This window comes from Petromyzon marinus, unplaced genomic scaffold (assembly GCF_048934315.1).
Source record: "Petromyzon marinus isolate PM22_M1 ecotype Great Lakes invasive population unplaced genomic scaffold, UKy_Petmar_22M1.pri1.0 PM_G_Scaffold_25, whole genome shotgun sequence".
NCBI classification, from domain to species: domain Eukaryota; kingdom Metazoa; phylum Chordata; class Hyperoartia; order Petromyzontiformes; family Petromyzontidae; genus Petromyzon; species Petromyzon marinus.
In genome coordinates this window covers 2,415,829-2,443,615 of record NW_027422817.1, presented here as the reverse complement: position 1 = coordinate 2,443,615, position 27,787 = coordinate 2,415,829, and the positions used below count along the sequence as shown (strand labels likewise).

At 46.5% G+C, this 27,787-nt stretch overlaps 1 protein-coding gene across 1 annotated transcript in view; it reads left to right on the top strand.

Moving 5' to 3' along the window:
• Positions 1–27,787, top strand: part of LOC142913407 (uncharacterized) — a 111,023-nt gene that overhangs the window by 64,066 nt on the left and 19,170 nt on the right. Inside the window, exons 7-10 of the mRNA XM_076060948.1 lie at positions 21,715–21,807; positions 25,724–25,868; positions 26,033–26,258; positions 26,370–26,487. Coding sequence (XP_075917063.1) covers positions 21,715–21,807; positions 25,724–25,868; positions 26,033–26,258; positions 26,370–26,487 — 582 coding nt within the window. The remainder of the gene's footprint in view (positions 1–21,714; positions 21,808–25,723; positions 25,869–26,032; positions 26,259–26,369; positions 26,488–27,787) is intronic.

The window sequence follows — 27,787 nt, the reverse complement described above, 5'->3', positions numbered from 1 at the left end:
TAAAAAGAGATCCCACCAACAGCCTCGTCACACAAACCAACAAAATAATTTCTGATTCAACCGCATTAATTGATCAATCTAAACAGTTTTCGTTGAAACCTTCTGCTGCCAGGCCACCAAGATTATACGGCTTACCAAAAATACATAAAGTTGATACACCTCTTCGTCCCATAGTCTCTACTATCAGCTCCCCCACCTACAAACTAGCTCGTTTTTTGTCTGAAATCCTGCGTCCTTTCACTGGAAAGACCACCTCTGCGGTACAAAATTCTACTCACCTGGTATCAACAATCAAGGGTATTTCCCTGTCCCCAGACGACCTGCTTGTCAGTTTTGATGTAGTTTCCTTATTCACCAAGGTTCCTGTACCTGACACCATTGCAATCATTGAAGACTTGGTTAATCAAGGACTAAACACTGAGGTACCCCCCCTGGTGAGACACTGTTTAACCAATACATACTTCACTTGGAATGGAACTTTCTACAAACAAACTGAGGGCACCCCAATGGGCTCCCCCCTTTCTCCAGTTATAGCTAACATTTTCATGGAGAAATTTGAGACTGACGCCATCCAGACTGCCACTCTGCGCCCAACCTTATGGAAGAGGTACGTGGATGACACTTTTGTCATCTGGCCACATGGCCGGCCTGCTCTAGACCAATTCTTCGACCACATCAATTCCATACACCCAGCCATCAGATTTACCATGGAAGTCGAAATAGATGGCAAGATACCTTTTTTGGATGTCCTAATTAAAAAGAGACCTGATGGTTCAATGAGCCACTCTGTCTACAGGAAAGCTACCCATACGGATGCTTATCTGAAACCGGATTCCCACCACCATCCATCACAGAAGAATTATCTCATCAAGACTCTGTATCATAGAGCCCAATGCATATCCGACCAGGAACACATAAGCAGTGAACTCAAGCACATACACCAAGCTCTTAGGGCTAATGGTTACTCCGACTATACAATCCGCAAAGCTATCACTCAAACCATGAAGAAGAACCCTCTTGAGGAGCCTTTCAAAACCATCACTTTACCCTACATTGCTGGGATCACAAAAAAGATCTCCAAAATCTTGAATAAACACAAGATCCAGGTCCGTTTCAACACATTACATAAAATCCGTGATCTGGTTCCGTCTGTAAAAGATGTGATTCCGGACATACAATACCCTGGTGTCTACAAACTAAGTTGCCTCTGTGGTAGTAGTTACATTGGAGAAACCAAACGCCATATCTCGGACCGCATTCGTGAACATAAAGCAGACCTTAAACACGGTAGGACCAACACCTCGGCCGTAGCAGATCATTGTTCTAATTCAGTAGGCTCACATGCCATTGACTTTTCCAAGACGGAGGTTCTTTGTAAGCCATCTGGCTTCCATGAGAGATTCGTTCATGAGGCTATCCACATATACAAACACAGAGACAATTTCAACCGAGAAGATGGATTCTATCTTAGCAATCATTGGAAAGATTTGATAAATCATTTCAGTTCTTGATTGATTGTTCACGCTTACAGTGCCTTTCAGACAGCATACATAAAAACAAATTTCGTCTCCCCCCTCCTCTTTTCAAAAAATAGATGGACTAGTCCTGGCAAACAGCCAATCGTTGCGCGTGACGCAAACGTTATTTATATATATATAAATAAATAAATATGCCGTTTTCAAAATAAATTTATGCAAACCGACACACCTGATGATGACCGTTTGAGTTATGGTCGAAACGTCGTGAGAATTTTTTTATTGTTTTATATATATTTTGTTATTTTGTTGTTTCTCTTCAACGTGACTTTACCGAAAAAACTAAGAATATGAATTACTGCAGTCACGAAAGCTTTAAATCAAAATTTTATCGCCTCTACGGGGAGGGTTTTCACATAACTTTAAGATCCTTCAACAAACTCCGGGATAAGAAAGCTCAGCTGATCGAGTCTCTCACCTTCCTGAAGAGATGCCGCGACTCTGGGGTAATACCAATCGCATTTACACTCACCTCTGCTACTGTAACTTCTTCTAATGCGAAACGAATTCTTTTCAAAACTAGCTTAGCTCTTATCTCAGAAAAAATCAGACTTATACGCACAGAACTAGATCAGTTAGACAAGACACTCTACAAATCACACTTATCATTGACGGCAATAATGTCCACATCGGATTGGGAACATGTAGACAATATGACTGCCTCTTCAGCTGCTACTATGTCGACCAAATGTAAGGAAAACCTGATTTCCAAATTTAACCTCCTCTTCAACAAAAGACCGGACCCACACACCAAAAAGTTAGACGTTAATAAAGTCGTAATTAATCGCAGTAACAGTTCTATTTCCGATGGTCTGAAATCCGTTTTAGCTAAAGGTCTAAACTTTGCAGTCACACCTAAACACATACCAGTTAATGATATAATTGCCCAAGTAGACGTTGCTCTCAGGGGCCTGGGTCACATCGCTGCAGACGTAGCAAGATCTGAAATCGCTGCAACCCTCAAAAACGCTAAGATGCCAGCTAGCAACCTCAGCAAAGATGAGCGTTTTGAATTATATAAATTAAAAAAGAGGAATGATATTGTAGTTCTCTCAGCTGACAAAGGCAATGCTACTGTTATCATGGATAAAATAGAATACAACAACAAAATTAAAGAATTACTCGACGATGGTAGTTATACAAACATAAAAAGAGATCCCACCAACAGCCTCGTCACACAAACCAACAAAATAATTTCTGATTCAACCGCATTAATTGATCAATCTAAACAGTTTTCGTTGAAACCTTCTGCTGCCAGGCCACCAAGATTATACGGCTTACCAAAAATACATAAAGTTGATACACCTCTTCGTCCCATAGTCTCTACTATCAGCTCCCCCACCTACAAACTAGCTCGTTTTTTGTCTGAAATCCTGCGTCCTTTCACTGGAAAGACCACCTCTGCGGTACAAAATTCTACTCACCTGGTATCAACAATCAAGGGTATTTCCCTGTCCCCAGACGACCTGCTTGTCAGTTTTGATGTAGTTTCCTTATTCACCAAGGTTCCTGTACCTGACACCATTGCAATCATTGAAGACTTGGTTAATCAAGGACTAAACACTGAGGTACCCCCCCTGGTGAGACACTGTTTAACCAATACATACTTCACTTGGAATGGAACTTTCTACAAACAAACTGAGGGCACCCCAATGGGCTCCCCCCTTTCTCCAGTTATAGCTAACATTTTCATGGAGAAATTTGAGACTGACGCCATCCAGACTGCCACTCTGCGCCCAACCTTATGGAAGAGGTACGTGGATGACACTTTTGTCATCTGGCCACATGGCCGGCCTGCTCTAGACCAATTCTTCGACCACATCAATTCCATACACCCAGCCATCAGATTTACCATGGAAGTCGAAATAGATGGCAAGATACCTTTTTTGGATGTCCTAATTAAAAAGAGACCTGATGGTTCAATGAGCCACTCTGTCTACAGGAAAGCTACCCATACGGATGCTTATCTGAAACCGGATTCCCACCACCATCCATCACAGAAGAATTCTCTCATCAAGACTCTGTATCATAGAGCCCAATGCATATCCGACCAGGAACACATAAGCAGTGAACTCAAGCACGTACACCAAGCTCTTAGGGCTAATGGTTACTCCGACTATACAATCCGCAAAGCTATCACTCAAACCATGAAGAAGAACCCTCTTGAGGAGCCTTTCAAAACCATCACTTTACCCTACATTGCTGGGATCACAAAAAAGATCTCCAAAATCTTGAATAAACACAAGATCCAGGTCCGTTTCAACACATTACATAAAATCCGTGATCTGGTTCCGTCTGTAAAAGATGTGATTCCGGACATACAATACCCTGGTGTCTACAAACTAAGTTGCCTCTGTGGTAGTAGTTACATTGGAGAAACCAAACGCCATATCTCGGACCGCATTCGTGAACATAAAGCAGACCTTAAACACGGTAGGACCAACACCTCGGCCGTAGCAGATCATTGTTCTAATTCAGTAGGCTCACATGCCATTGACTTTTCCAAGACGGCGGTTCTTTGTAAGCCATCTGGCTTCCATGAGAGATTCGTTCATGAGGCTATCCACATATACAAACACAGAGACAATTTCAACCGAGAAGATGGATTCTATCTTAGCAATCATTGGAAAGATTTGATAAATCATTTCAGTTCTTGATTGATTGTTCACGCTTACAGTGGCTTTCAGACAGCATACATAAAAACAAATTTCGTCTCCCCCCTCCTCTTTTCAAAAAATAGATGGACTAGTCCTGGCAAACAGCCAATCGTTGCGCGTGACGCAAACGTTATTTTTTTATATATATAAATAAATATGCCGTTTTCAAAATTAATTTATGCAAACCGACACACCTGATGATGACCGTTTGAGTTATGGTCGAAACGTCGTGAGAATTTTTTTTATTGTTTTATATATATTTTGTTATTTTGTTGTTTCTCTTCAACGTGACTTTACCGAAAAAACTAAGAATATGAATTACTGCAGTCACGAAAGCTTTAAATCAAAATTTAATCGCATCTACGGGGAGGGTTTTCACATAACTTTAAGATCCTTCAACAAACTCCGGGATAAGAAAGCTCAGCTGATCGAGTCTCTCACCTTCCTGAAGAGATGCCGCGACTCTGGGGTAATACCAATCGCATTTACACTCACCTCTGCTACTGTAACTTCTTCTAATGCGAAACGAATTCTTTTCAAAACTAGCTTAGCTCTTATCTCAGAAAAAATCAGACTTATACGCACAGAACTAGATCAGTTAGACAAGACACTCTACAAATCACACTTATCATTGACGGCAATAATGTCCACATCGGATTGGGAACATGTAGACAATATGACTGCCTCTTCAGCTGCTACTATGTCGACCAAATGTAAGGAAAACCTGATTTCCAAATTTAACCTCCTCTTCAACAAAAGACCGGACCCACACACCAAAAAGTTAGACGTTAATAAAGTCGTAATTAATCGCAGTAACAGTTCTATTTCCGATGGTCTGAAATCCGTTTTAGCTAAAGGTCTAAACTTTGCAGTCACACCTAAACACATACCAGTTAATGATATAATTGCCCAAGTAGACGTTGCTCTCAGGGGCCTGGGTCACATCGCTGCAGACGTAGCAAGATCTGAAATCGCTGCAACCCTCAAAAACGCTAAGATGCCAGCTAGCAACCTCAGCAAAGATGAGCGTTTTGAATTATATAAATTAAAAAAGAGGAATGATATTGTAGTTCTCTCAGCTGACAAAGGCAATGCTACTGTTATCATGGATAAAATAGAATACAACAACAAAATTAAAGAATTACTCGACGATGGTAGTTATACAAAAATAAAAAGAGATCCCACCAACAGCCTCGTCACACAAACCAACAAAATAATTTCTGATTCAACCGCATTAATTGATCAATCTAAACAGTTTTCGTTGAAACCTTCTGCTGCCAGGCCACCAAGATTATACGGCTTACCAAAAATACATAAAGTTGATACACCTCTTCGTCCCATAGTCTCTACTATCAGCTCCCCCACCTACAAACTAGCTCGTTTTTTGTCTGAAATCCTGCGTCCTTTCACTGGAAAGACCACCTCTGCGGTACAAAATTCTACTCACCTGGTATCAACAATCAAGGGTATTTCCCTGTCCCCAGACGACCTGCTTGTCAGTTTTGATGTAGTTTCCTTATTCACCAAGGTTCCTGTACCTGACACCATTGCAATCATTGAAGACTTGGTTAATCAAGGACTAAACACTGAGGTACCCCCCCTGGTGAGACACTGTTTAACCAATACATACTTCACTTGGAATGGAACTTTCTACAAACAAACTGAGGGCACCCCAATGGGCTCCCCCCTTTCTCCAGTTATAGCTAACATTTTCATGGAGAAATTTGAGACTGACCCCATCCAGACTGCCACTCTGCGCCCAACCTTATGGAAGAGGTACGTGGATGACACTTTTGTCATCTGGCCACATGGCCGGCCTGCTCTAGACCAATTCTTCGACCACATCAATTCCATACACCCAGCCATCAGATTTACCATGGAAGTCGAAATAGATGGCAAGATACCTTTTTTGGATGTCCTAATTTAAAAGAGACCTGATGGTTCAATGAGCCACTCTGTCTACAGGAAAGCTACCCATACGGATGCTTATCTGAAACCGGATTCCCACCACCATCCATCACAGAAGAATTATCTCATCAAGACTCTGTATCATAGAGCCCAATGCATATCCGACCAGGAACACATAAGCAGTGAACTCAAGCACGTACACCAAGCTCTTAGGGCTAATGGTTACTCCGACTATACAATCCGCAAAGCTATCACTCAAACCATGAAGAAGAACCCTCTTGAGGAGCCTTTCAAAACCATCACTTTACCCTACATTGCTGGGATCACAAAAAAGATCTCCAAAATCTTGAATAAACACAAGATCCAGGTCCGTTTCAACACATTACATAAAATCCGTGATCTGGTTCCGTCTGTAAAAGATGTGATTCCGGACATACAATACCCTGGTGTCTACAAATTAAGTTGCCTCTGTGGTAGTAGTTACATTGGAGAAACCAAACGCCATATCTCGGACCGCATTCGTGAACATAAAGCAGACCTTAAACACGGTAGGACCAACACCTCGGCCGTAGCAGATCATTGTTCTAATTCAGTAGGCTCACATGCCATTGACTTTTCCAAGACGGAGGTTCTTTGTAAGCCATCTGGCTTCCATGAGAGATTCGTTCATGAGGCTATCCACATATACAAACACAGAGACAATTTCAACCGAGAAGATGGATTCTATCTTAGCAATCATTGGAAAGATTTGATAAATCATTTCAGTTCTTGATTGATTGTTCACGCTTACAGTGGCTTTCAGACAGCATACATAAAAACAAATTTCGTCTCCCCCCTCCTCTTTTCAAAAAATAGATGGACTAGTCCTGGCAAACAGCCAATCGTTGCGCGTGACGCAAACGTTATTTATATATATATAAATAAATAAATATGCCGTTTTCAAAATAAATTTATGCAAACCGACACACCTGATGATGACCGTTTGAGTTATGGTCGAAACGTCGTGAGAATTTTTTTTATTGTTTTATATATATTTTGTTATTTTGTTGTTTCTCTTCAACGTGACTTTACCGAAAAAACTAAGAATATGAATTACTGCAGTCACGAAAGCTTTAAATCAAAATTTTATCGCCTCTACGGGGAGGGTTTTCACATAACTTTAAGATCCTTCAACAAACTCCGGGATAAGAAAGCTCAGCTGATCGAGTCTCTCACCTTCCTGAAGAGATGCCGCGACTCTGGGGTAATACCAATCGCATTTACACTCACCTCTGCTACTGTAACTTCTTCTAATGCGAAACGAATTCTTTTCAAAACTAGCTTAGCTCTTATCTCAGAAAAAATCAGACTTATACGCACAGAACTAGATCAGTTAGACAAGACACTCTACAAATCACACTTATCATTGACGGCAATAATGTCCACATCGGATTGGGAACATGTAGACAATATGACTGCCTCTTCAGCTGCTACTATGTCGACCAAATGTAAGGAAAACCTGATTTCCAAATTTAACCTCCTCTTCAACAAAAGACCGGACCCACACACCAAAAAGTTAGACGTTAATAAAGTCGTAATTAATCGCAGTAACAGTTCTATTTCCGATGGTCTGAAATCCGTTTTAGCTAAAGGTCTAAACTTTGCAGTCACACCTAAACACATACCAGTTAATGATATAATTGCCCAAGTAGACGTTGCTCTCAGGGGCCTGGGTCACATCGCTGCAGACGTAGCAAGATCTGAAATCGCTGCAACCCTCAAAAACGCTAAGATGCCAGCTAGCAACCTCAGCAAAGATGAGCGTTTTGAATTATATAAATTAAAAAAGAGGAATGATATTGTAGTTCTCTCAGCTGACAAAGGCAATGCTACTGTTATCATGGATAAAATAGAATACAACAACAAAATTAAAGAATTACTCGACGATGGTAGTTATACAAAAATAAAAAGAGATCCCACCAACAGCCTCGTCACACAAACCAACAAAATAATTTCTGATTCAACCGCATTAATTGATCAATCTAAACAGTTTTCGTTGAAACCTTCTGCTGCCAGGCCACCAAGATTATACGGCTTACCAAAAATACATAAAGTTGATACACCTCTTCGTCCCATAGTCTCTACTATCAGCTCCCCCACCTACAAACTAGCTCGTTTTTTGTCTGAAATCCTGCGTCCTTTCACTGGAAAGACCACCTCTGCGGTACAAAATTCTACTCACCTGGTATCAACAATCAAGGGTATTTCCCTGTCCCCAGACGACCTGCTTGTCAGTTTTGATGTAGTTTCCTTATTCACCAAGGTTCCTGTACCTGACACCATTGCAATCATTGAAGACTTGGTTAATCAAGGACTAAACACTGAGGTACCCCCCCTGGTGAGACACTGTTTAACCAATACATACTTCACTTGGAATGGAACTTTCTACAAACAAACTGAGGGCACCCCAATGGGCTCCCCCCTTTCTCCAGTTATAGCTAACATTTTCATGGAGAAATTTGAGACTGACGCCATCCAGACTGCCACTCTGCGCCCAACCTTATGGAAGAGGTACGTGGATGACACTTTTGTCATCTGGCCACATGGCCGGCCTGCTCTAGACCAATTCTTCGACCACATCAATTCCATACACCCAGCCATCAGATTTACCATGGAAGTCGAAATAGATGGCAAGATACCTTTTTTGGATGTCCTAATTAAAAAGAGACCTGATGGTTCAATGAGCCACTCTGTCTACAGGAAAGCTACCCATACGGATGCTTATCTGAAACCGGATTCCCACCACCATCCATCACAGAAGAATTCTCTCATCAAGACTCTGTATCATAGAGCCCAATGCATATCTGACCAGGAACACATAAGCAGTGAACTCAAGCACGTACACCAAGCTCTTAGGGCTAATGGTTACTCCGACTATACAATCCGCAAAGCTATCACTCAAACCATGAAGAAGAACCCTCTTGAGGAGCCTTTCAAAACCATCACTTTACCCTACATTGCTGGGATCACAAAAAAGATCTCCAAAATCTTGAATAAACACAAGATCCAGGTCCGTTTCAACACATTACATAAAATCCGTGATCTGGTTCCGTCTGTAAAAGATGTGATTCCGGACATACAATACCCTGGTGTCTACAAACTAAGTTGCCTCTGTGGTAGTAGTTACATTGGAGAAACCAAACGCCATATCTCGGACCGCATTCGTGAACATAAAGCAGACCTTAAACACGGTAGGACCAACACCTCGGCCGTAGCAGATCATTGTTCTAATTCAGTAGGCTCACATGCCATTGACTTTTCCAAGACGGAGGTTCTTTGTAAGCCATCTGGCTTCCATGAGAGATTCGTTCATGAGGCTATCCACATATACAAACACAGAGACAATTTCAACCGAGAAGATGGATTCTATCTTGGCAATCATTGGAAAGATTTGATAAATCATTTCAGTTCTTGATTGATTGTTCACGCTTACAGTGGCTTTCAGACAGCATACATAAAAACAAATTTCGTCTCCCCCCTCTTTTCAAAAAATAGATGGACTAGTCCTGGCAAACAGCCAATCGTTGCGCGTGACGCAAACGTTATTTTTATATATATAAATAAATATGCCGTTTTCAAAATAAATTTATGCAAACCGACACACCTGATGATGACCGTTTGAGTTATGGTCGAAACGTCGTGAGAATTTTTTATTGTTTTATATATATTTTGTTATTTTGTTGTTTCTCTTCAACGTGACTTTACCGAAAAAACTAAGAATATGAATTACTGCAGTCACGAAAGCTTTAAATCAAAATTTAGATGGTGCATATTTTTAAAAATAACTTCTTGTTAATGCGATGTAACGTGATGCAGTATATTTCGCTGCAGTAATTCAATGTTGTTAACATGCCTGTCAATAATTTAGAATGAATACTTGTCTGACTGTGCGCGTACATGTAACATTTTGTCTGTGAGGGTCACACATTGAATAAGTGATGTTAGGACAAAGTGTGTGTGTTTGGAAGTAACCTGTACAGATAACTCGGGTGAGATCCGTTGTTCTTGTGATACAGGTCAAAGCTACTTTTCTGTTTCACGAAGCGTTTGCCTCTGCAGCAACTCATCATCTTTGAAATAGGGAGCACGCTCGGATCATTCATCAGTTACAAGGCATACCACTTAAAAGTTACACGTAACGGAGATGCATTCTCTACAACACGAATTGTCATTTTGTGTTACGTGTTGACGTAGATTTTGTCTAACTAGGGCTATAAATGCCCTTTGCTGATTCACGTCTGGATGTTCCTACCTATCGGTTGAAGAAAGCCCCACTGTTGCAGTTGAGTCGCTGTGCACCAATGAGGGTCCAAGCATTTTAGGGCCTTCGGCCAGTAAAGTCACAACATTTACGGCACACAAAGGACGCATTCACGCAAGCGCCCCGTGCTCCGTTTTGAAGATTTTAAATGAAACATCTTTGAATCGTGTTGTGTTTTGAATTAGATGATTGTTATTTCTTCATTAAAAGCTTATTTCATTTTACATCCGGAAGAATTCGTTGAAAAGGACATTTCGTGTGAATTTTCTCTCGTCGGTAAGTAGACAATGGCCTTGCCGGGGGTTCGGTTTGATGCGGACTTTCACCTGGTTGGGATTACGGGATCGAGATGAGGCGACACGGAGCTGCTGGCCGTCTGCAGATCGATTCCAACGTAATCGAACGTCTGTCCCTGCGCCTCCGTCGTTGGTACAGGGGGTGCGTGTCTCCGTTGTGTAGTTTCTGGATAATGTTTGGAATTACCCCAATTTTGACCGTGACACCAACATGCAATGACCTGATAATTGTTTTTTTACCCTTTTATCTGGCAACAAAACTGACACCTTTTTTACAAGGAGTCATGTTTACATTGACCACAATACCTGCGGTCGGAATGCAAATAAAACAACAACTCTGATAATGTATGTGGCACTGTCCTTGAAATTGATTGGTCCACACCCGAGACAGCTTTCTTTAGAGCCTCGTCTCACGTTGGTGTTGGACCAGAAGACGCCAAAAAGAAAGTTGTCTCGGGTGTGGACCAATCAATTTCAAGGACAGTGCCACATACATTATCAGAGTTGTTGTTTTTGTTTGCGTTCCGACCGCAGGTATTGTAGTCAATGTAAACATGACTCCTTGTAAAAAAGGTGTCAGTTTTGTTGCCAGATAAAAGGGTCAAACCAATTATCATATTTTGTTACTGGCAAATGAGGTTTCCAATGATGCAATGACCTGTGTGTTGTGAATGACGCAACGTTATGTTTTACATCTGCCGTTTAGCAGACTGCGCATATTGTGGTGAATGTTACTGGGGTAGCCAGGTGTGCCTGTCGGATTTTAACCTTGAACCTCTGCAACAAATAGAGAATGCGCTACCACATTCTTGGTTCTTTCGGTAAAGTTACGTAAATAGAAAACAAAAATAAATAAATGCGTTTAATTTTTTATTATTTAAATCGTCATTATATTTTTTCCTTCAATGTAACATTTTTTTAATTTACGTGACTTGACGGAAAGAACCAAGAACGTTAATTCCTGCAGTCGCGAACGTTTTGAGTCAAAATAGAATGCGCCACCACTCGGCTCGCCTCAATCTGCGTGGAGGCGTGGGGTGGGGGTCAGCTTGAGAGAGTTTCTCACCGGCGGCGCAGAACTTCCACGCAGAGGCTCCACGCAGCTTCGTGCGGAGCGACAGGCCAGGCAGCTCCCACACAGCATGGCGCAGCTCGTTAACATTTATGGTCTTGCTTCTTTCGGTAAAGTCACGTAGATAGAAAATAACAAAAACAAGAAAGTTTGAAAATAATGAATTGATGACAGATGCCCATTGGTCGACTGAGATGACTGTGCCCCCCACAGTGTACACACACACAGTGTACACACAGATTGTACACACACACAGTGTACACACACAAACACAGTGCACACACACATACACTGTGTACGTGTACACACACACAGTGTACACACACACACAGTGTACACACACACAGTTCACACACACAGTGTACGTGTACACACAGACTGTGTACACACACACACAGTATACACACAGACAGTGTACACACACAGAGTGTACACAATAATTTCAGTTTATATTTTTTGGTATACCCCTGTGAGCCATTCGGCTCTTGAATCAAGTGCAACCACAACAAACACGAACAAGAAACTCATCTTAAAGTGACTACTTTGTGTGACTGCAAACAGAAAAACCATGAATAAAAAACAGCAAAATATTCCTGAAAAAAGCACCGTACACCAACGCTGTGTGCTAAAAATCCCAGTGGGATGCAATGTCCACGTTGTTGTTGCTGAGTTCAAGGGAGGGAGCAATGGAAAATGAATCTAAATCAACTTAAACTCCAATCCCGCTCTGTGACGTCACTACTCAGCATCACCTCATCTGTGTGAAACGCCAGGGGGAGGTGTCCCTCGCTAGTGACGTCATGTCATCAAGGTATTCACCCCACCCGTCTACCGCGCCCTTGAGCGTGACGCCACCTTTGCCTGGGTCACTGCCGTTATCTGTACAATCCTTATTTGGGCAAAGCTACGCCCGGTGACTGGCGGCTCATTAACATAATATATTCGTGTCGACTGTCGCGAGTTTATTGCGACGGGTTCAGCACCCACGCCCCATCCCTCCACGTATGGACCGGGCTCATTAACATAATTTATTTAAATTAAGACCCGCTCAAATTTTGATTTAAAGCTTTCGTGACTGCAGTAATTCATATTCTTAGTTTTTTCGGTAAAGTCACGTTGAAGAGAAACAACAAAATAACAAAATATATATAAAACAATAAAAAATTATCACGACGTTTCGACCATAACTCAAACGGTCATCATCAGGTGTGTTGGTTTGCATAAATTTATTTTTAAACTGCACATTTATTTATTTATTTAAAAAAAAACCGTTGCCGTCACGCGCAGCGATTTGGCAGTTTGCCCAGGACTAGTCCATCTATTTTTTTTTTGAAAAGAGGAGGGGGGAGACAAAATTTTTTTTATAATGTATGCTGTCTGAAAGCCACTGTAAGCGTGAACAATCAATTAAGAACTGAAATGGTTTATCAAATCTTTCCAATGATTGCTAAGATAGAATCCATCTTCTCGGTTGAAATTGTCTCTGTGCTTGTATATGTGGATAGCCTCATGAACGAATCTCTCATGGAAGCCAGATGGCTTACAAAGAACCTCCGTCTTGGAAAAGTCAATGGCATGTGAGCCTACTGAATTAGAACAATGATCTGCTACGGCCGAGGTGTTGGTCCTACCGTGTTTAAGGTCTGCTTTATGTTCACGAATGCGGTCCGAGACATGGCGTTTGGTTTCTCCAATGTAACTACTACCACAGAGGCAACTTAGTTTGTAGACACCAGGGTATTGTATGTCCGGAATCACATCTTTTACAGACGGAACCAGATCACGGATTTTATGTAATGTGTTGAAACGGACCTGGATCTTGTGTTTATTCAAGATTTTGGAGATCTTTTTTGTGATCCCAGCAATGTAGGGTAAAGTGATGGTTTTGAAAGGCTCCTCAAGAGGGTTCTTCTTCATGGTTTGAGTGATAGCTTTGCGGATTGTATAGTCGGAGTAACCATTAGCCCTAAGAGCTTGGTGTACGTGCTTGAGTTCACTGCTTATGTGTTCCTGGTCGGATATGCATTGGGCTCTATGATACAGAGTCTTGATGAGAGAATTCTTCTGTGATGGATGGTGGTGGGAATCCGGTTTCAGATAAGCATCCGTATGGGTAGCTTTCCTGTAGACAGAGTGGCTCATTGAACCATCAGGTCTCTTTTTAATTAGGACATCCAAAAAAAAGATCTCCAAAATCTTGAATAAACACAAGATCCAGGTCCGTTTCAACACATTACATAAAATCCGTGATCTGGTTCCGTCTGTAAAAGATGTGATTCCGGACATACAATACCCTGGTGTCTACAAACTAAGTTGCCTCTGTGGTAGTAGTTACATTGGAGAAACCAAACGCCATGTCTCGGACCGCATTCGTGAACATAAAGTAGACCTTAAACACGGCAGGACCAACACCTCGGCCGTAGCAGATCATTGTTCTAATTCAGTAGGCTCATATGCCATTGACTTTTCCAAGACGGAGGTTCTTTGTAAGCCATCTGGCTTCCATGAGAGATTCGTTCATGAGGCTATCCACATATACAAGCACAGAGACAATTTCAACCGAGAAGATGGATTCTATCTTAGCAATCATTGGAAAGATTTGATAAACCATTTCAGTTCTTAATTGATTGTTCACGCTTACAGTGGCTTTCAGACAGCATACATTATAAAAAAATTTCGTCTCCCCCCTCCTCTTTAAAAAAAAAAATAGATGGACTAGTCCTGGGCAAACTGCCAAATCGCTGCGCGTGACGCCAACGTTTTTTTTAAATAAATAAATAAATGTGCCGTTTAAAAATACATTTATGCAAACCAACACACCTGAAGACGACCGTTTGAGTTATGGTCGAAACGTCGTGAGAATTTTTTATTGTTTTATATATATTTTATTATTTTGTTGTTTCCCTTCAACGGGACTTTACTGAAAAAACTAAGAGTTTGAAGGCCCAGTTCAGTTTTCAGTTTCAGTTTATTTTGGTTATAGCCCTGTGAGCCATTCGGCTCTTGAATCGGGGTGCAACCACAACAAACACAAAAAAAACAAAAACACGAACAAGAAAAATATCTTAAAGTGACTATGTGTGACTGTGCAAACAGAAAATCCATGAAAAAAAACAGCAAAATATTCCTGAAAAAAGCGCCGTACACCAACACTGTGTGCAAAAAATCCCAGTGGGATGCAAGTCAAACAACAACAACCACAAGAACTTAGATTAAGGCAATCAGTCTAACTCTGTACTACAACAAAACAAACATGTCCAAACCTAAAAACGTTTTCAAAATCACCAAAAAATAAAGCCATAATTGCAACGTAACAGTGATCACAGGGACTGTGGCCGAATTTTTACAATAAACTACATAAATAACATGTACCACCAAATCCTAGAGCCATAGTTGGCTGCATGAGTTACTCCACAACAACAGAAGCATCGGTCTGAGTATCAAATTATTCAATGTACCTTTAAGATCAGCACGGTAAATCAAAATACAGATAATACTTTGCAGCATCATCAGGAGCAAAACATTTTATTTTATTTTATGCCAATGAATAGCAGTGGCAGCTAGGGGTGTACAACTCCTCGAGAGCAGTTTTGAGAGAAGATCTAATTGGTAGCGATTCAAGTTTCAGTTTATTGGCAATAGCATTCCAGACTCTGGGGGCATCAATAGCAAAGGCCCTTCCTACGGCAATAGGGAATGTGAAGCTGGTAAATGAGCGAAGACCTGAGGTCAAATTTGTTATTTGAAACAGAGTGGAGATCCAGCAGGTAGTCTGCAGATTTTTTTGTAAGTACATCGTGAATAAATAAGATCCGGTGCACAAGCCGTCGAACATTAAGATACGTTAAGTTTGACCCAATGTAGAGATCACAGTGGTGAGTCCTATATGTGCAGTTCAATGTAAATCTTAAGGCCGAGTGATAGATGGAATCAAGCTTCTTCAGTACAGTACTTGGGGCTGATTTATACACGATGTCACAGTAGTCAAGTAGAAGCAGTATGGTAGCTTTTATCAATTCCAAACGGAACATTGGGGGGAAGCAGTGCTTGTGTCGATACAGAAAACCAATTTTTATTTTTGTCTTTTTACCAATATAATCAATGTGATCTTCAAAATTCAGTTTTGAATCCAGGATGACCCCAAGATACTTATAGATCTTGACTTGCTTTATTTTATAATTATTTAAGGAATGTAATTGGGGAAACATAACTTCATGCTTTAGTCCTGGTGAGAAGCATAGCACCTTGGTTTTGTAGGTATTCAGGACTAGTTTAAGAGCAACTAGCTGATGTTGTAGTTTGTTGAAATCACCCTGTAGCTTAGCAATCACGTCATCTGGAGAGCGGCCAGCAGTAATCAGTATTGTGTCATCTGCAAAAAGATTTACCCTGGAATGATCCAGGTCAGTGCCCAAGTCATTGACATAAAGAGAGAACAAAGGGGGCCGAGGATGGAACCCTGTGGAACCCCTTTTGTTATCTTCACACTGTTTGACCTCCAACCATCTGTGAATACAGTTTGGGTGCGAGAAAAGAGGTAATTTTGTAACCATTTTACTGTGTTTTCGGAAAAACCGAAAACACAGTAAGGAGGGTGTTGTGGTCTACTGTATCAAAAGCTTTGGACAGGTCTAGAAAAAGACAGGTACAATACTGCTTATTATCAAGGCTACTGTAAATGTGATTCAGGGAGTCTAATGCAGCAGATGTGGTACTGTATTTTTTTCCGAACCCAGATTGTTTTAGATGTAGCAGATTATTGGTGGACAGGAAACTGCTAATTTGGTAGGTCAATAATTTTTCAAAAAATTTCATCAACGGGGACAAAATTGAGATAGGTCAGTAGTTATTTGGATCATCTTTAGGGCCCCCTTTGTGAAGTGGACGGACATAGGAATGTTTCCATTCTAGAGGAACTGATGCTTCTTTGATGGACAGGTTGAAAATATGGGCTATAGGTTTGTATATTAGGTGACCAACCGGTAGAGGAAGACCCTTTGAGGTAAGACAGCTGTTTCAGAACATTACTTTCATGGATTGTCTGGAAAATAAATTCGTTTAATGTTTGGACAGGGGTGTAGGAATTTGCATGAGCAGAGGTGACTCCCAATACATTATAAAAAAGATTGCCAGCTTCAGAAAAATGAAGGTTAAAATTGTCAACTATTTTTTGGGGATCTGAAAAATATTCCCCATTTCGGTTAAGCTCAACAGGCAGATTGTCTGTTTTGGATGCCTTTTCGATATATTTGTTTTCCAGAAAATCCTGGCATTTCCATGTGATTCCAGGAGAGTGGAGGAAAAGTAGGCATTTTTTGCATGCCGCATTTTTTTGATGCATCTATACCTTAAAATCCTGTATTCTAGCCAGTCATTGACCAAATTACTTTTCTGAGCACATGCCCAAGCCTTGTCCCTAGTTTTCATTAGCTTTGTAATCAAATGATCAAACCATGGTGGGCGGTTGCATTTAGTTTTAAATCTACCCAACGGAGCATGTTTGTTAAGAATTTGGGGAAACGTGTACCTGAAGGTCTCCCAAGCCGTAATCAGGTTGGGGATATCACAGACCTTATCAATATCCGAGTGAAGCACATCATTAGCAAATACCTGAGTGCTGAAGTGTCTCATAGAGTGCTTCTCAACCAATTTAGGGGGGCTTTGGGTCTGGCTGATGATCTCACTCCAAAAATTAAGGAGTGATCGCTAAGGCTATTACCCAGAACACCAGTCAGTGTGAAATTGTGAGGGGCATTTGTCAATAGGACGTCAAGCAGAGTTGACTGTCCCGGATGTTTTAGGTTGCGTCTTGTGGGGACATTTATTAATTGCAACAGATTAAATTCATCTGCAAAATTTGTGGCCACGGCAGGCGGGTTTAGCCAATTTCAATTTAGATCAGCCACTAAAACTATTTCACCTTTAGGGAGGCCCCCAAAAAGCTCTCTCAGTGCAGACGCAGCTTCAACATCCTTCCCACTAGGCGGTCGATAGCAGCGCACTACCAATATCTGTTGATTATTTGGCAGAGTTATTTTGAGAGCGAGACCTTCAAAGCAACATTTTTTAAACAAGGAGTGAGCTAGTGAACAAGCTCCTCAGCCGCCACCATTTCAGTCTCCGACCGCCAGCGCTTCCTCTGCGTCTTCGCCATCAACAACTCCAAGTCCTTCGAGGACATCCACCAGTACAGGTGGGTCGGTGTGTGTGTGTGTGTGTCGGACTTAACGCATCCACAAGTACAGGTGGATGTGTGTCGGACTTAGTGCATCCACAAGTACAGGTGGGTCGGTGTGTGAGTGTGTCGGACTTAGTGCATCCACCAGTACAGGTGGGTGTGTGTGTGTGTCGGACTTAGTGCATCCACAAGTACAGGTGTGTGTGTGTGTGTGTCGGACTTAACGCATCCACAAGTACAGGTGTGTGTGTGTCGGACTTAACGCATCCACAAGTACAGGTGGGTCGGTGTTTGAGTGTGTCGGACTTAGTGCATCCACAAGTACAGGTGGATGTGTGTGTCGGACTTAGTGCATCCACAAGTACAGATGGGTCGGTGTGTGTGTGTGTCGGACTTAGTGTATCCACAAGTACAGGTGTGTGTGTGTGTGTGTCAGACTTAGTGCATTCACAAGTACAGGTGGATGTGTGTCGGACTTAGTGCATCCACAAGTACAGGTGGGTCGGTGTGTGAGTGTGTCGGACTTAGTGCATCCACAAGTACAGGTGTGTGTGTGTGTGTGTCGGACTTAGTGCATCCACAAGTACAGGCGTGTGTGTGTGTGTCAGACTTAGTGTATCCACAAGTACAGGTGGGTCGGTGTGTATGTGTGTGTCGGACTTAGTGTATCCACCAGTACAGGTGGGTGTGTGTCGGACTTAGTGCATCCACAAGTACAGGTGTGTGTGTGTCAGACTTAGTGTATCCACCAGTACAGATGGGTCGGTGTGTGTGTCAGACTTAGTGCATCCACAAGTACAGGTGTGTGTTTGTGTGTTGGACTTAGTGCATCCACAAGTGCAGGTGTGTGTGTGGGTGTCGGACTTAGTGCATCCACAAGTACAGGTGTGTGTGTGTCAGACTTAGTGTATCCACCAGTACAGATGGGTCGGTGTGTGTGTCAGACTTAGTGCATCCACAAGTGCAGGTGTGTGTGTGGGTGTCGGACTTAGTGCATCCACAAGTACAGGTGTGTGTGTGTCGGACTTAGTGCATCCACAAGTACAGGTGTTTGTGTGTCGGACTTAGTGCATTCACAAGTACAGGTGTGTGTGTGTGTCGGACTTAGTGCATTCACAAATACACGTGGGTGTGTGTCGGACTTAGTGCATCCACAAATACACGTGGGTGTGTGTGTGTCGGCGGTGGGTGGCTTACTGCAGCTACCATATCATGTGTCTTGTGCTGGAAGAAATAAAGCCTCCAGTTAAATTTTTGACTTGTTACACTGGTCTACAGCCAAAATGCTTTCGAGAAATATACATTTAGTCCAACTTTACTAATTCTGCGTCACTGAGCTGTCCACTTGACACTGATGTTCCGCTGTGTCTGTTCCACCTGAAGGAGACTTGTGTTGCCTCCGAAACGTCGTGATTTAATTGTTTTCTTTTGTTTTATTTTATTTTACCTCCGTGACTCCACCGTACAAATTGATTCTCATTATTTCGTGAGTCGACTCCTTTTTAATCGCATTCAGAATCGACTCCCATTGACTTGCACAGGGAATCGGATTGTAGAGTTGTATTAGAAATCGATTGCTCATTGAATTGCATGAGGAATCGACTTAGCGTCTGCATCAATTCCTTGTCGACTTGTGTTTGGAACCGGTTCGTCGTGTGGAGTTGGATCCGGGTCTGGGGAGTTCAGCATTGCCTGGTGAGTTTACACTCAACACTCACCACTAGTACACTCACCACTAGTACACTCACCACTAGTACACTCACCATTCACCACTACTCACCACTAGTACACTCACCACTCGTACACTCACCACTCACCACTAGTACACTTACCACTACTCACCACTAGTGCACTCACCACTACTCACCACTCACCACTACTCACCACTAGTACACTCACCACTAGTACACTCACCACTACTCACCACTCACCACTAGTACACTCACCACTAGTACACTCACCACTACTCACCACTTGTACACTCACCACTCACCATTAGTACACTCACCACTACTCACCACTACTCACCACTAGTACACTCATCACTCACCACTAGTACACTCACCACTAGTACACTCAACACTCACCACTACTCACCACTCACCACTACTCACCACTAGTACACTCACCACTAGTACACTCACCACTACTCTCCACTCACCACTAGTACACTCACCACTACTCACCACTAGTACACTCACCACTCACCACTAGTACACTCACCACTAGTACACTCACCACTAGTACACTCACCACTAGTACACCCACCACTCACCACTAGTACACTCACCACTACTCACCACTAGTACACTCACCACTCACCACTAGTACACTCACCACTCACCACTAGTACACTCACCACTAGTACACTCACCACTCCCCCACTCCCCCTCCCTCCCCCCCAGGACGAGGGACTTTGTCACCACCATGGCCAACGCGGCCTTCCTGTCTCACGTTCCGCACCCTGCCCCTGCTGTTGCTGCCCCTGCTGTCCCTGCTGCCCCTGCTGCTGCCCCTGCTGTTGCTGCCCCTGCTGTCCCTGCTGCTGTCCCTGCTGCCCCTGCTGCTGTCCCTGCTGCTGCCCCTGCTGCTGTCCCTGCTGCTGCTGCCCCTGCTGCTGTTGCTGCCCCTGCTGTCCCTGCTGCTGCTGCCCCTGCTGTCCCTGCTGCCCCTGCTGCTGCTGCTGCTGTCCCTGCTGCTGCCCCTGCTGCTGTTGCTGCCCCTGCTGTCCCTGCTGCTGCTGCCCCTGCTGTCCCTGCTGCCCCTGCTGCTGCTGCTGCTGTCCCTGCTGCTGCTGCCCCTGCTGCTGCTGCTGTCCCTGCTGCTGCTGCTGCCCCTGCTGCTGTTGCTGCCCCTGCTGTCCCTGCTGCTGTCCCTGCTGCTGCTGCCCCTGCTGCCCCTGCTGCCCCCGCTGTCCCTGCTGTTGCTGTCCCTGCTGCTGCTGCCCCTGCTGTCCCTGCTGCTGTCCCTGCTGCTGCTGTCCCTGCTGTCCCTGTTGCTGTCCCTGCTGTTGCTGTCCCTGCTGCTGCTGCTGTCCCTGCTGTTGCTGTCCCTGCTGCTGCTGCCCCTGCTGTCCCTGCTGCTGTCCCTGCTGCTGCTGTCCCTGCTGTCCCTGCTGCTGTCCCTGCTGTTGCTGTCCCTGCTGTTGCTGTCCCTGCTGCTGCCCCTGCTGTCCCTGCTGCTGCTGTCCCTGCTGTCCCTGCTGCTGCCCCTGCTGCTGCTGCCCCTGCTGTCCCTGCTGCCCTTGCCGCCGCTGCCCCTGCTGCTGCTGCTCGTACTGCTGCTGCTGCTGTCCCTGCTGCTGTCCCTGCTGTCCCCGCTGCCCCTGCTGCTGCTGCCGCACTGCCGCTTGGCTCCCTGCTGTGCCGCTGGTGGCTCGGCTTCCTGGGCGCTCTCAGACGCTGCTGCTGCTTCTGCTGCACCACCACCAACACCACCACCGCTGGCTGTGGTGTTGGTGGCGGTGGTGGCGGTGGTGTTGGTGGTGTTGGTGGGGGTGGTGGTGGTGTTGGTGGTGTTGGTGGTGGTGGTGTTGTCGGTGGTGGTGTTGGTGGCGGTGGTGGTGTTGGTGGTGGTGGGGGTAGTGGTGTTGGTGGTGGTGTTGGTGGTGGTGGTGTTGGTGGTGGTGGGGGTGGTGGTGTTGGTGGTGGTGTTGGTGGTGGTGGGGGTGGTGGTGGTGGCGGTAGTGGTGGTGTTGGTGGTGGTGGTTGCGGTGGTGGTGGCGGTGGTGGTGGTGGCGGTGGTGGTGGTGGCGGTGGTGGTTGCGAGCAACCCGAGAAGTGGGCGGTGGCGGTGGTGAGGGCGGCCGGGACGCTGCGCTCACTCCTCACGCTGCTCACTGACCGTGAAGACGACGACCAGGTGAGACCACGGGTGGGGCGCACAAGGATATGTGTCTGTGTGTGTGTAGGTTGACTCAGCCTCAAATGAGTACCTGGAGCGATGTGTAAACATTGCCGCTAGGGAGACAAAGGCGGCCGGGCATGGTGCTGGCCACCCACCCCCTCGTGTGCCGTGCCGGCCTTTAAAGGCGCTCGCTAACAGCACTTACCCCTACAGTCTGTTAAGGCTATACGGGGGATCTTTGTCTGTGCGCGGCACGGGCTAGAGAAGAGACGTGGTACAAGAGGATGTGGAGCTGAGTGGACTTGCCGATGACTGGTACCAGCGGTGTCAAGATCGGCCTCTGTGGAGTAGGCTCGTGAAGGACGCTACTGGGCAGTTGGATGCAGTCGCCCTCCAGCAACAACGGAGGGCGGAGGAGCGACACTCACAACAATGAGCGGAGCGCCGGGTTGCTAAAGCACAGCAAGTTGGCACAGTAGGGGGCACGCGTGGTGCATCAGCCAGTCGTCTCGGTCATATCAGTCATTCGATCCGTGGCACCTGGGTCTGCCTCGTGACCTCCTGCCAGCGGGCGTTCGACACTTCACGTGGCCTCAAGGTGCACATGGCCTGGCACAAGCGTCGTGGTGACGTCACCGCCACTTAGTGGTGAATGGCGGTTGTTGTTGTTGTTGCGTCTCTTCCAGAAACAACACAAAGCCACTACGGATGGCCATGTGTAATTTTCGAATGCTCACTGCGGAGGAGAGGCTGCCACTTCTCTGTCGGGAGCTGGACCGGTACCGCCTGGATCTCTGTGGTATTCAGGAGGTCCGGTGGACTGGCTCTGGCTCCTGCCACCATGAGGGGTGGACAGTCCTATACTCGGGGCAGGAGACTGCCAAACAACAGGGAGTGGCTCTTCTTCTGAAGAAAAGAATGAAGGGGACGTGGGAGCGTGGCGGTGAGGTGTGGGAAGCTGTAAGCCCCAGGCTACTTTGGGCTCGCCTTTCCATTAACCGGAGGTGAGGAGTGGTGGTCATGGTTACTTATGCCTCTACTGAAGACGAACATCCGTGGAGGGATGCAGGCAAGGCTGATGAGTCAGGTGCCTTCTATGACCTGTCACAGGTGCTAGCTAATGTGGCCCCTCAGGATAGAGTCATCTTGTTGGGTGACTTTAATGCCCGAGTTGGTCATGATGCTGGTACCTGGTCTGGAGTGATTGGAAGGCATGGGCCAGATCATGTCAATAACAACGGTAGGAGGCTGCTAGATTTTTGTGCAGCCCATGGGCTTGTAATTACCAGCACGCTGTTCCGGCATCGGCGCATCCATACAACATCATGGATGAATGCCGGGTCAAAGCAAGAACATCTGCTGAACTACGCAGTGACGGAACAGTGGATGCAGGCCCATGTCCTTGACACCAGCTGATCTACCCTCTGACCATCGACTAGTCATCTGTAAGATGCGTCTGCCATTCTTACACACCGACGGTGGGTGTACAGTCAGGACACCATTCAAACCTAAGGTAGCCTGGTCTCAGCTAGCTGATGAACGTTGCAAGCAAGAATTTCATCATCGCTTGCGGCTGGGGTTGGCATCGTCCCCCACTCCTCCAGATGTCGAGGGTAAATGGGTCAGGTTTAGGACTGTGACTCAGGCAGCTGCAATGGCTGCTTTGGGGACGCGGTCCAGACTTCCCCAGAGACCCTAGCTGACCGAGGAGGTGTTCAAGCTGGCTGAGAAAAAGTGACAGGCCCACTCTCATCGGATACAGCATCCCAAGTCGGAGAATGAGGAGGCTTACCGCAGCCTTCGCTTGGAGGTTCGGAGAGCCGTGAGGCGCTGCAAGGATGGGTGATGGTGGTGGGTTGCTGAGGAGATGGAATCTGCCTCAATGGCCCGCGATCACAAATCCCTATTTAATTCCATCAAAAAAGTAACCTGCATCGCCACACCTATTACCATCATTAGGGGAAAAAAGGGTGATACAATTTCCGATCCCCAGGAACAGGTTTGCAGATTTGCTGAGCATTTCTGTGAATTCCTGGGGGAGGGGAAATCCCTCCACATGGAAAACATCGTGGGACAAAGTGGGGATGACCCTGCTGAGGCTGCTGTGCCTCAAATATTGAAAGAGGAAGTCACCCCCTGTGAGTGGTTGTCTGAGGTGCCATCTGTTGAGGAAGTACTGAAGGCGATCCAGAGTCTGAGACCAGGAAAGGCACCGGGCAGAGATGATCTCCCAAGCGAAATGCTGAGGGAGGGTGGCGTTTGTGCACAGACTGCCCTACATGACATAACAACAGTCTGGACCATTGGACCGGTTCCGCAGGACTGGAAGGATGCCCTGGTGGTCCCCATCTTTAAGAAGGGAGACTGCACAGACTGTAACAACTACAGGGGCATCGCATTCCTCAGTGTGCCGGGAAAGGTCCTGGCAAGGATTATTCAACATCGCCTTGCCAGGCACTCTGAGGAGAGGCTTGCGGAGCCCCAATGCGGTTTCAGGAAGGGGCAGTCCTGCAGAGATAACATTTTCTGTCCGTTTGCTACAGCAGAGGTGTAGGGAATTCCAACAAGACCTACATCTCTGCTTTATTGACCTGATCAAGGCCTATGATACCATCAGTAGGCCTGGGCTCTGGGTTGTTCTTCGTGCTTTCGGAGTCCCTGACCCGCTGCTCACGATCATTAAGGACCTTCATGATGGTGAGCGGGCCCGGGTAAAACTACGTGGCTGGGAGTCGGAGCCATTCCCTGTTCACCTTGGGGTGCGACAGGGATTTCCTCTGGCTCCCACATTATTTAACATCTATTTCGACCACGTAGTTCGTGAAGCCTTCATTAGCTGTACCGGAGGAATTTCCATCTGGTACAGATACAATGGGAGACTGATCAATGCCCGGGTGCGGTCAAGGGATGGCTCCCTATTGGTCAACCACATTATGTATGCCAATGACCTGGTAATTGCGGCTCATTTTGTACCATCGGGCATTCCAACCCCACAACTCCCAATCGGTGATGGGGCAGTTGTGGAGAGAGTGGAGAGTTTCCCATACCTGGGCAGTGTGCTCATGGCCGGCTCCGGTTTAACAGCAAAGGTCTCACTCCGAATCAGTCGAGTGGCATCTTTTCATTGGTTGCGTAATGCTGTGTGGAAACTACCTGGTCTGTCACTCCGCACGAAGCTTCGGGTCTTCTCGGCCACAGTCATTCCCTCCCTTCTCTACGCTTGCGAAACGTGGACCCCCCTAATTGGAAATCTTCGCCGGTTAGAAATATTTAGGCTAGCCTGCCTACGATTAATCCTGGGTTTTACCAGGCTGGATTGTGTGAGGAGCTCACAAATCCTCGAAAGATCTGGACAAAGTCCCATCGGTGAGCTCCTCCGGCAGGCAAGGCTGCGTCGGCTGGGCCATGTAGCCCGCATGCCCAATCACCGCATGCCCAAACAGCCTTTAATTGGCCGGATCGAGGGGGCTAAATGGGCGCGGCACGGGCTAGAGAAGAGATGAAGTGATGTGGTACAGGAGGATGTGGAGCTGAGTGGACTTCCCGATGACTGGTACCAGCGGTGTAAAAATCGGCCTCTGTGGAGGAGGCTCGTGAAGGACACTATGGGCAGTTGGAGGCAGTCGCCCTCCAACAACAACGGAGGGCGGAGGAGCGACGCTCACAACAACGAGCGGAGCGCCGGGTGGCTAAAGTACAGCAGGTTGGCACAGGAGGGGGCACAGGCGGTGCATCAGCCAGTCATCTCAGTCAGTCGACCCGTGGCACCTGGGTCTGTCCCTTGACCTTCTGCCAGCGGGTGTTCGACACTTCACGTGGCCTCAAGGTGCACATAGCCTGGCACAAGCGTCGTGGTGACATCTCCGCCACTTGATGGCGTATGGCGGTTGTTGTTGTTTGTGCATCTCCTCATCTCCCCGTGCCCCCACAGGTGCGTGCGTATGCATGCGAGGTGTTGCAAGTCCTCAGCTCCAACCATGTTGGCGCATTGGCCCTTTGCAACAATGGAGGCATCGCGGCCTTCGCCAGCCTGCTGGGACGCACTCACAACCCTCACACCCTGGAGAAGATCACCGGTAGCAACCCACCCACACTCACCACCCACTCTCGCCACCCGCACTCACCACCCACGCTCACCACCCACTCTCGCCACCCACACTCACCACTCACCACCCACGCTCACCACCCACACTCACCACTCACACTCACCACCCACCCACCCTCGCCACCCCTACCCCAGGCACGCTGTGGAACCTGTCGTGCCACGAGCCTCTGAGGGCTGCGCTGGTGGAGCTCTGCCTCCCGGCGCTGGTGGAGCTCGTGCTGGTGCCAGAGAGCGGCTGGAGGAGCAACGTTGGAGACAAACCCTCCTCCCCGTCCTCACCCAGCTCTCCCGTCTCACCCTCCTCACTCAGCTCGCCCGCCTCGCCTTCCGCGGCGTTCTGCAACGCCTTGGCGTGCCTGCGGTAAGGCGCGCCGAGGCAGACGTGACGGGGACGTCGTGGTGGACGCGACGGAAATGTTGCGGTTGACGTGACGGGGACGTCAGGGTTCACGTCACGGCGGTGACGTTGCAGGGAGTTGAGCTCGGCAGACCCGGACAGGCGGCTGAGCATGCGGCAGTGCGAGGGGCTGGTGGACTGCGTGCTGCACTTCATCCGCTCGGCACTCAAAGGGCACAACATCGAGACTCAGGTGACCCCCACACCAAGATGGGTAGTGGTAAAGTAGTGGTTAGCGCTACGAACCCGGCGACCCGTGTCCAATTCCCGCTCGTGGCCAACACCGGTGAAGATTATCTGAAATGGTCCTGGGCCTCCCCTAGGTGTACTCAGCCTCAATTGAGTACCTGGTGTGGTGTGTAAACATCGCCACTGGGCAGACAAAGGTGGTCGGGCGTTGTGCTTGCCACCAACCCCCTCGTGTGCCGTTCCGGCCTCTTCATAGGTGCTCGCTAACAGCACTTGCCCCTACAGTCTGTTGAGGCTATATGGAGGGTCTTTGTTTATGTATGTGTATGTATGTACACGTGTGTGGATGTATGTGTGTGTGTATGTATGTCCGTGTGTGTGTATTGTCCGGCAAAAACAACCCCCTACCTCCTCGAGGTGCCGGACGGCAATGTTGTGGTGGGCAGTGCCGTGGGGGGAGGGCAAATTTAGATTGGCCTTTCCCTTCATGGCATTTGTTACCACCACAGCGGCCAAAAAGGGGCTTTGGACCGGTGCGAGGGACTGGTAACCCCTCCACTTTCAATTAACTACCACTAAAATACGAGGTAATGCATTTATTAAGTTTGTGCCGGAGGCACCAGGGGTACGGGCGTCTATGACGTCTCCTGGCCAAACCCCATTTGGCGGAGCGAGGAGATTGAATCTTTATCCTCGGGGCTTCTCCAGGAACAACAAAAAGCCTCTACGGATGGCCACGTGGAATGTTCGAACGCTCACTGCGGAGGAGAGGCTTCCATTCTTTTGTTGGGAGCTGGACCGGTACCGCCTGCATCTCTATGGTATTCAGGAGGTCCAGGGGACCGGCTCTGGCTCCTGCCACCATGAGGGGTGGACAGTCCTTTACTCGGGGCAGGAGACTGCCAAACAACAGGGAGTGGCTCTTCTTCTGAACAAAAGAATGAAGGGGGCGTGGGAGTGTGGCGGTCAGGTGTGGGATGCTGTAATCCCCAGGCTACTTTGGGCTCGCCTTCCCATCAACCAGAGGCAAGGAGTGGTGGTCGTGGTTATGTATGCCCCCACTGAAGACGAACATCTGGAAGGATGCAGGCAAGGCCGATGAGTCAGATGGCTTCTATGACCTCCTGTCAAAGATACTGGCTAAAGTGGCCCCTCGGGATAGAGTCATCTTGTTGGGTGACTTCAATGCCCGAGTTGGTCATGATCCTAGCACCTGGTCTGGAGTGATTGGAGGGCATGGGCCAGATCAGCTCAATAACAACGGTAAGAGGCTGATAGATTTTTGTGCAGCCCATGGGCTTGTA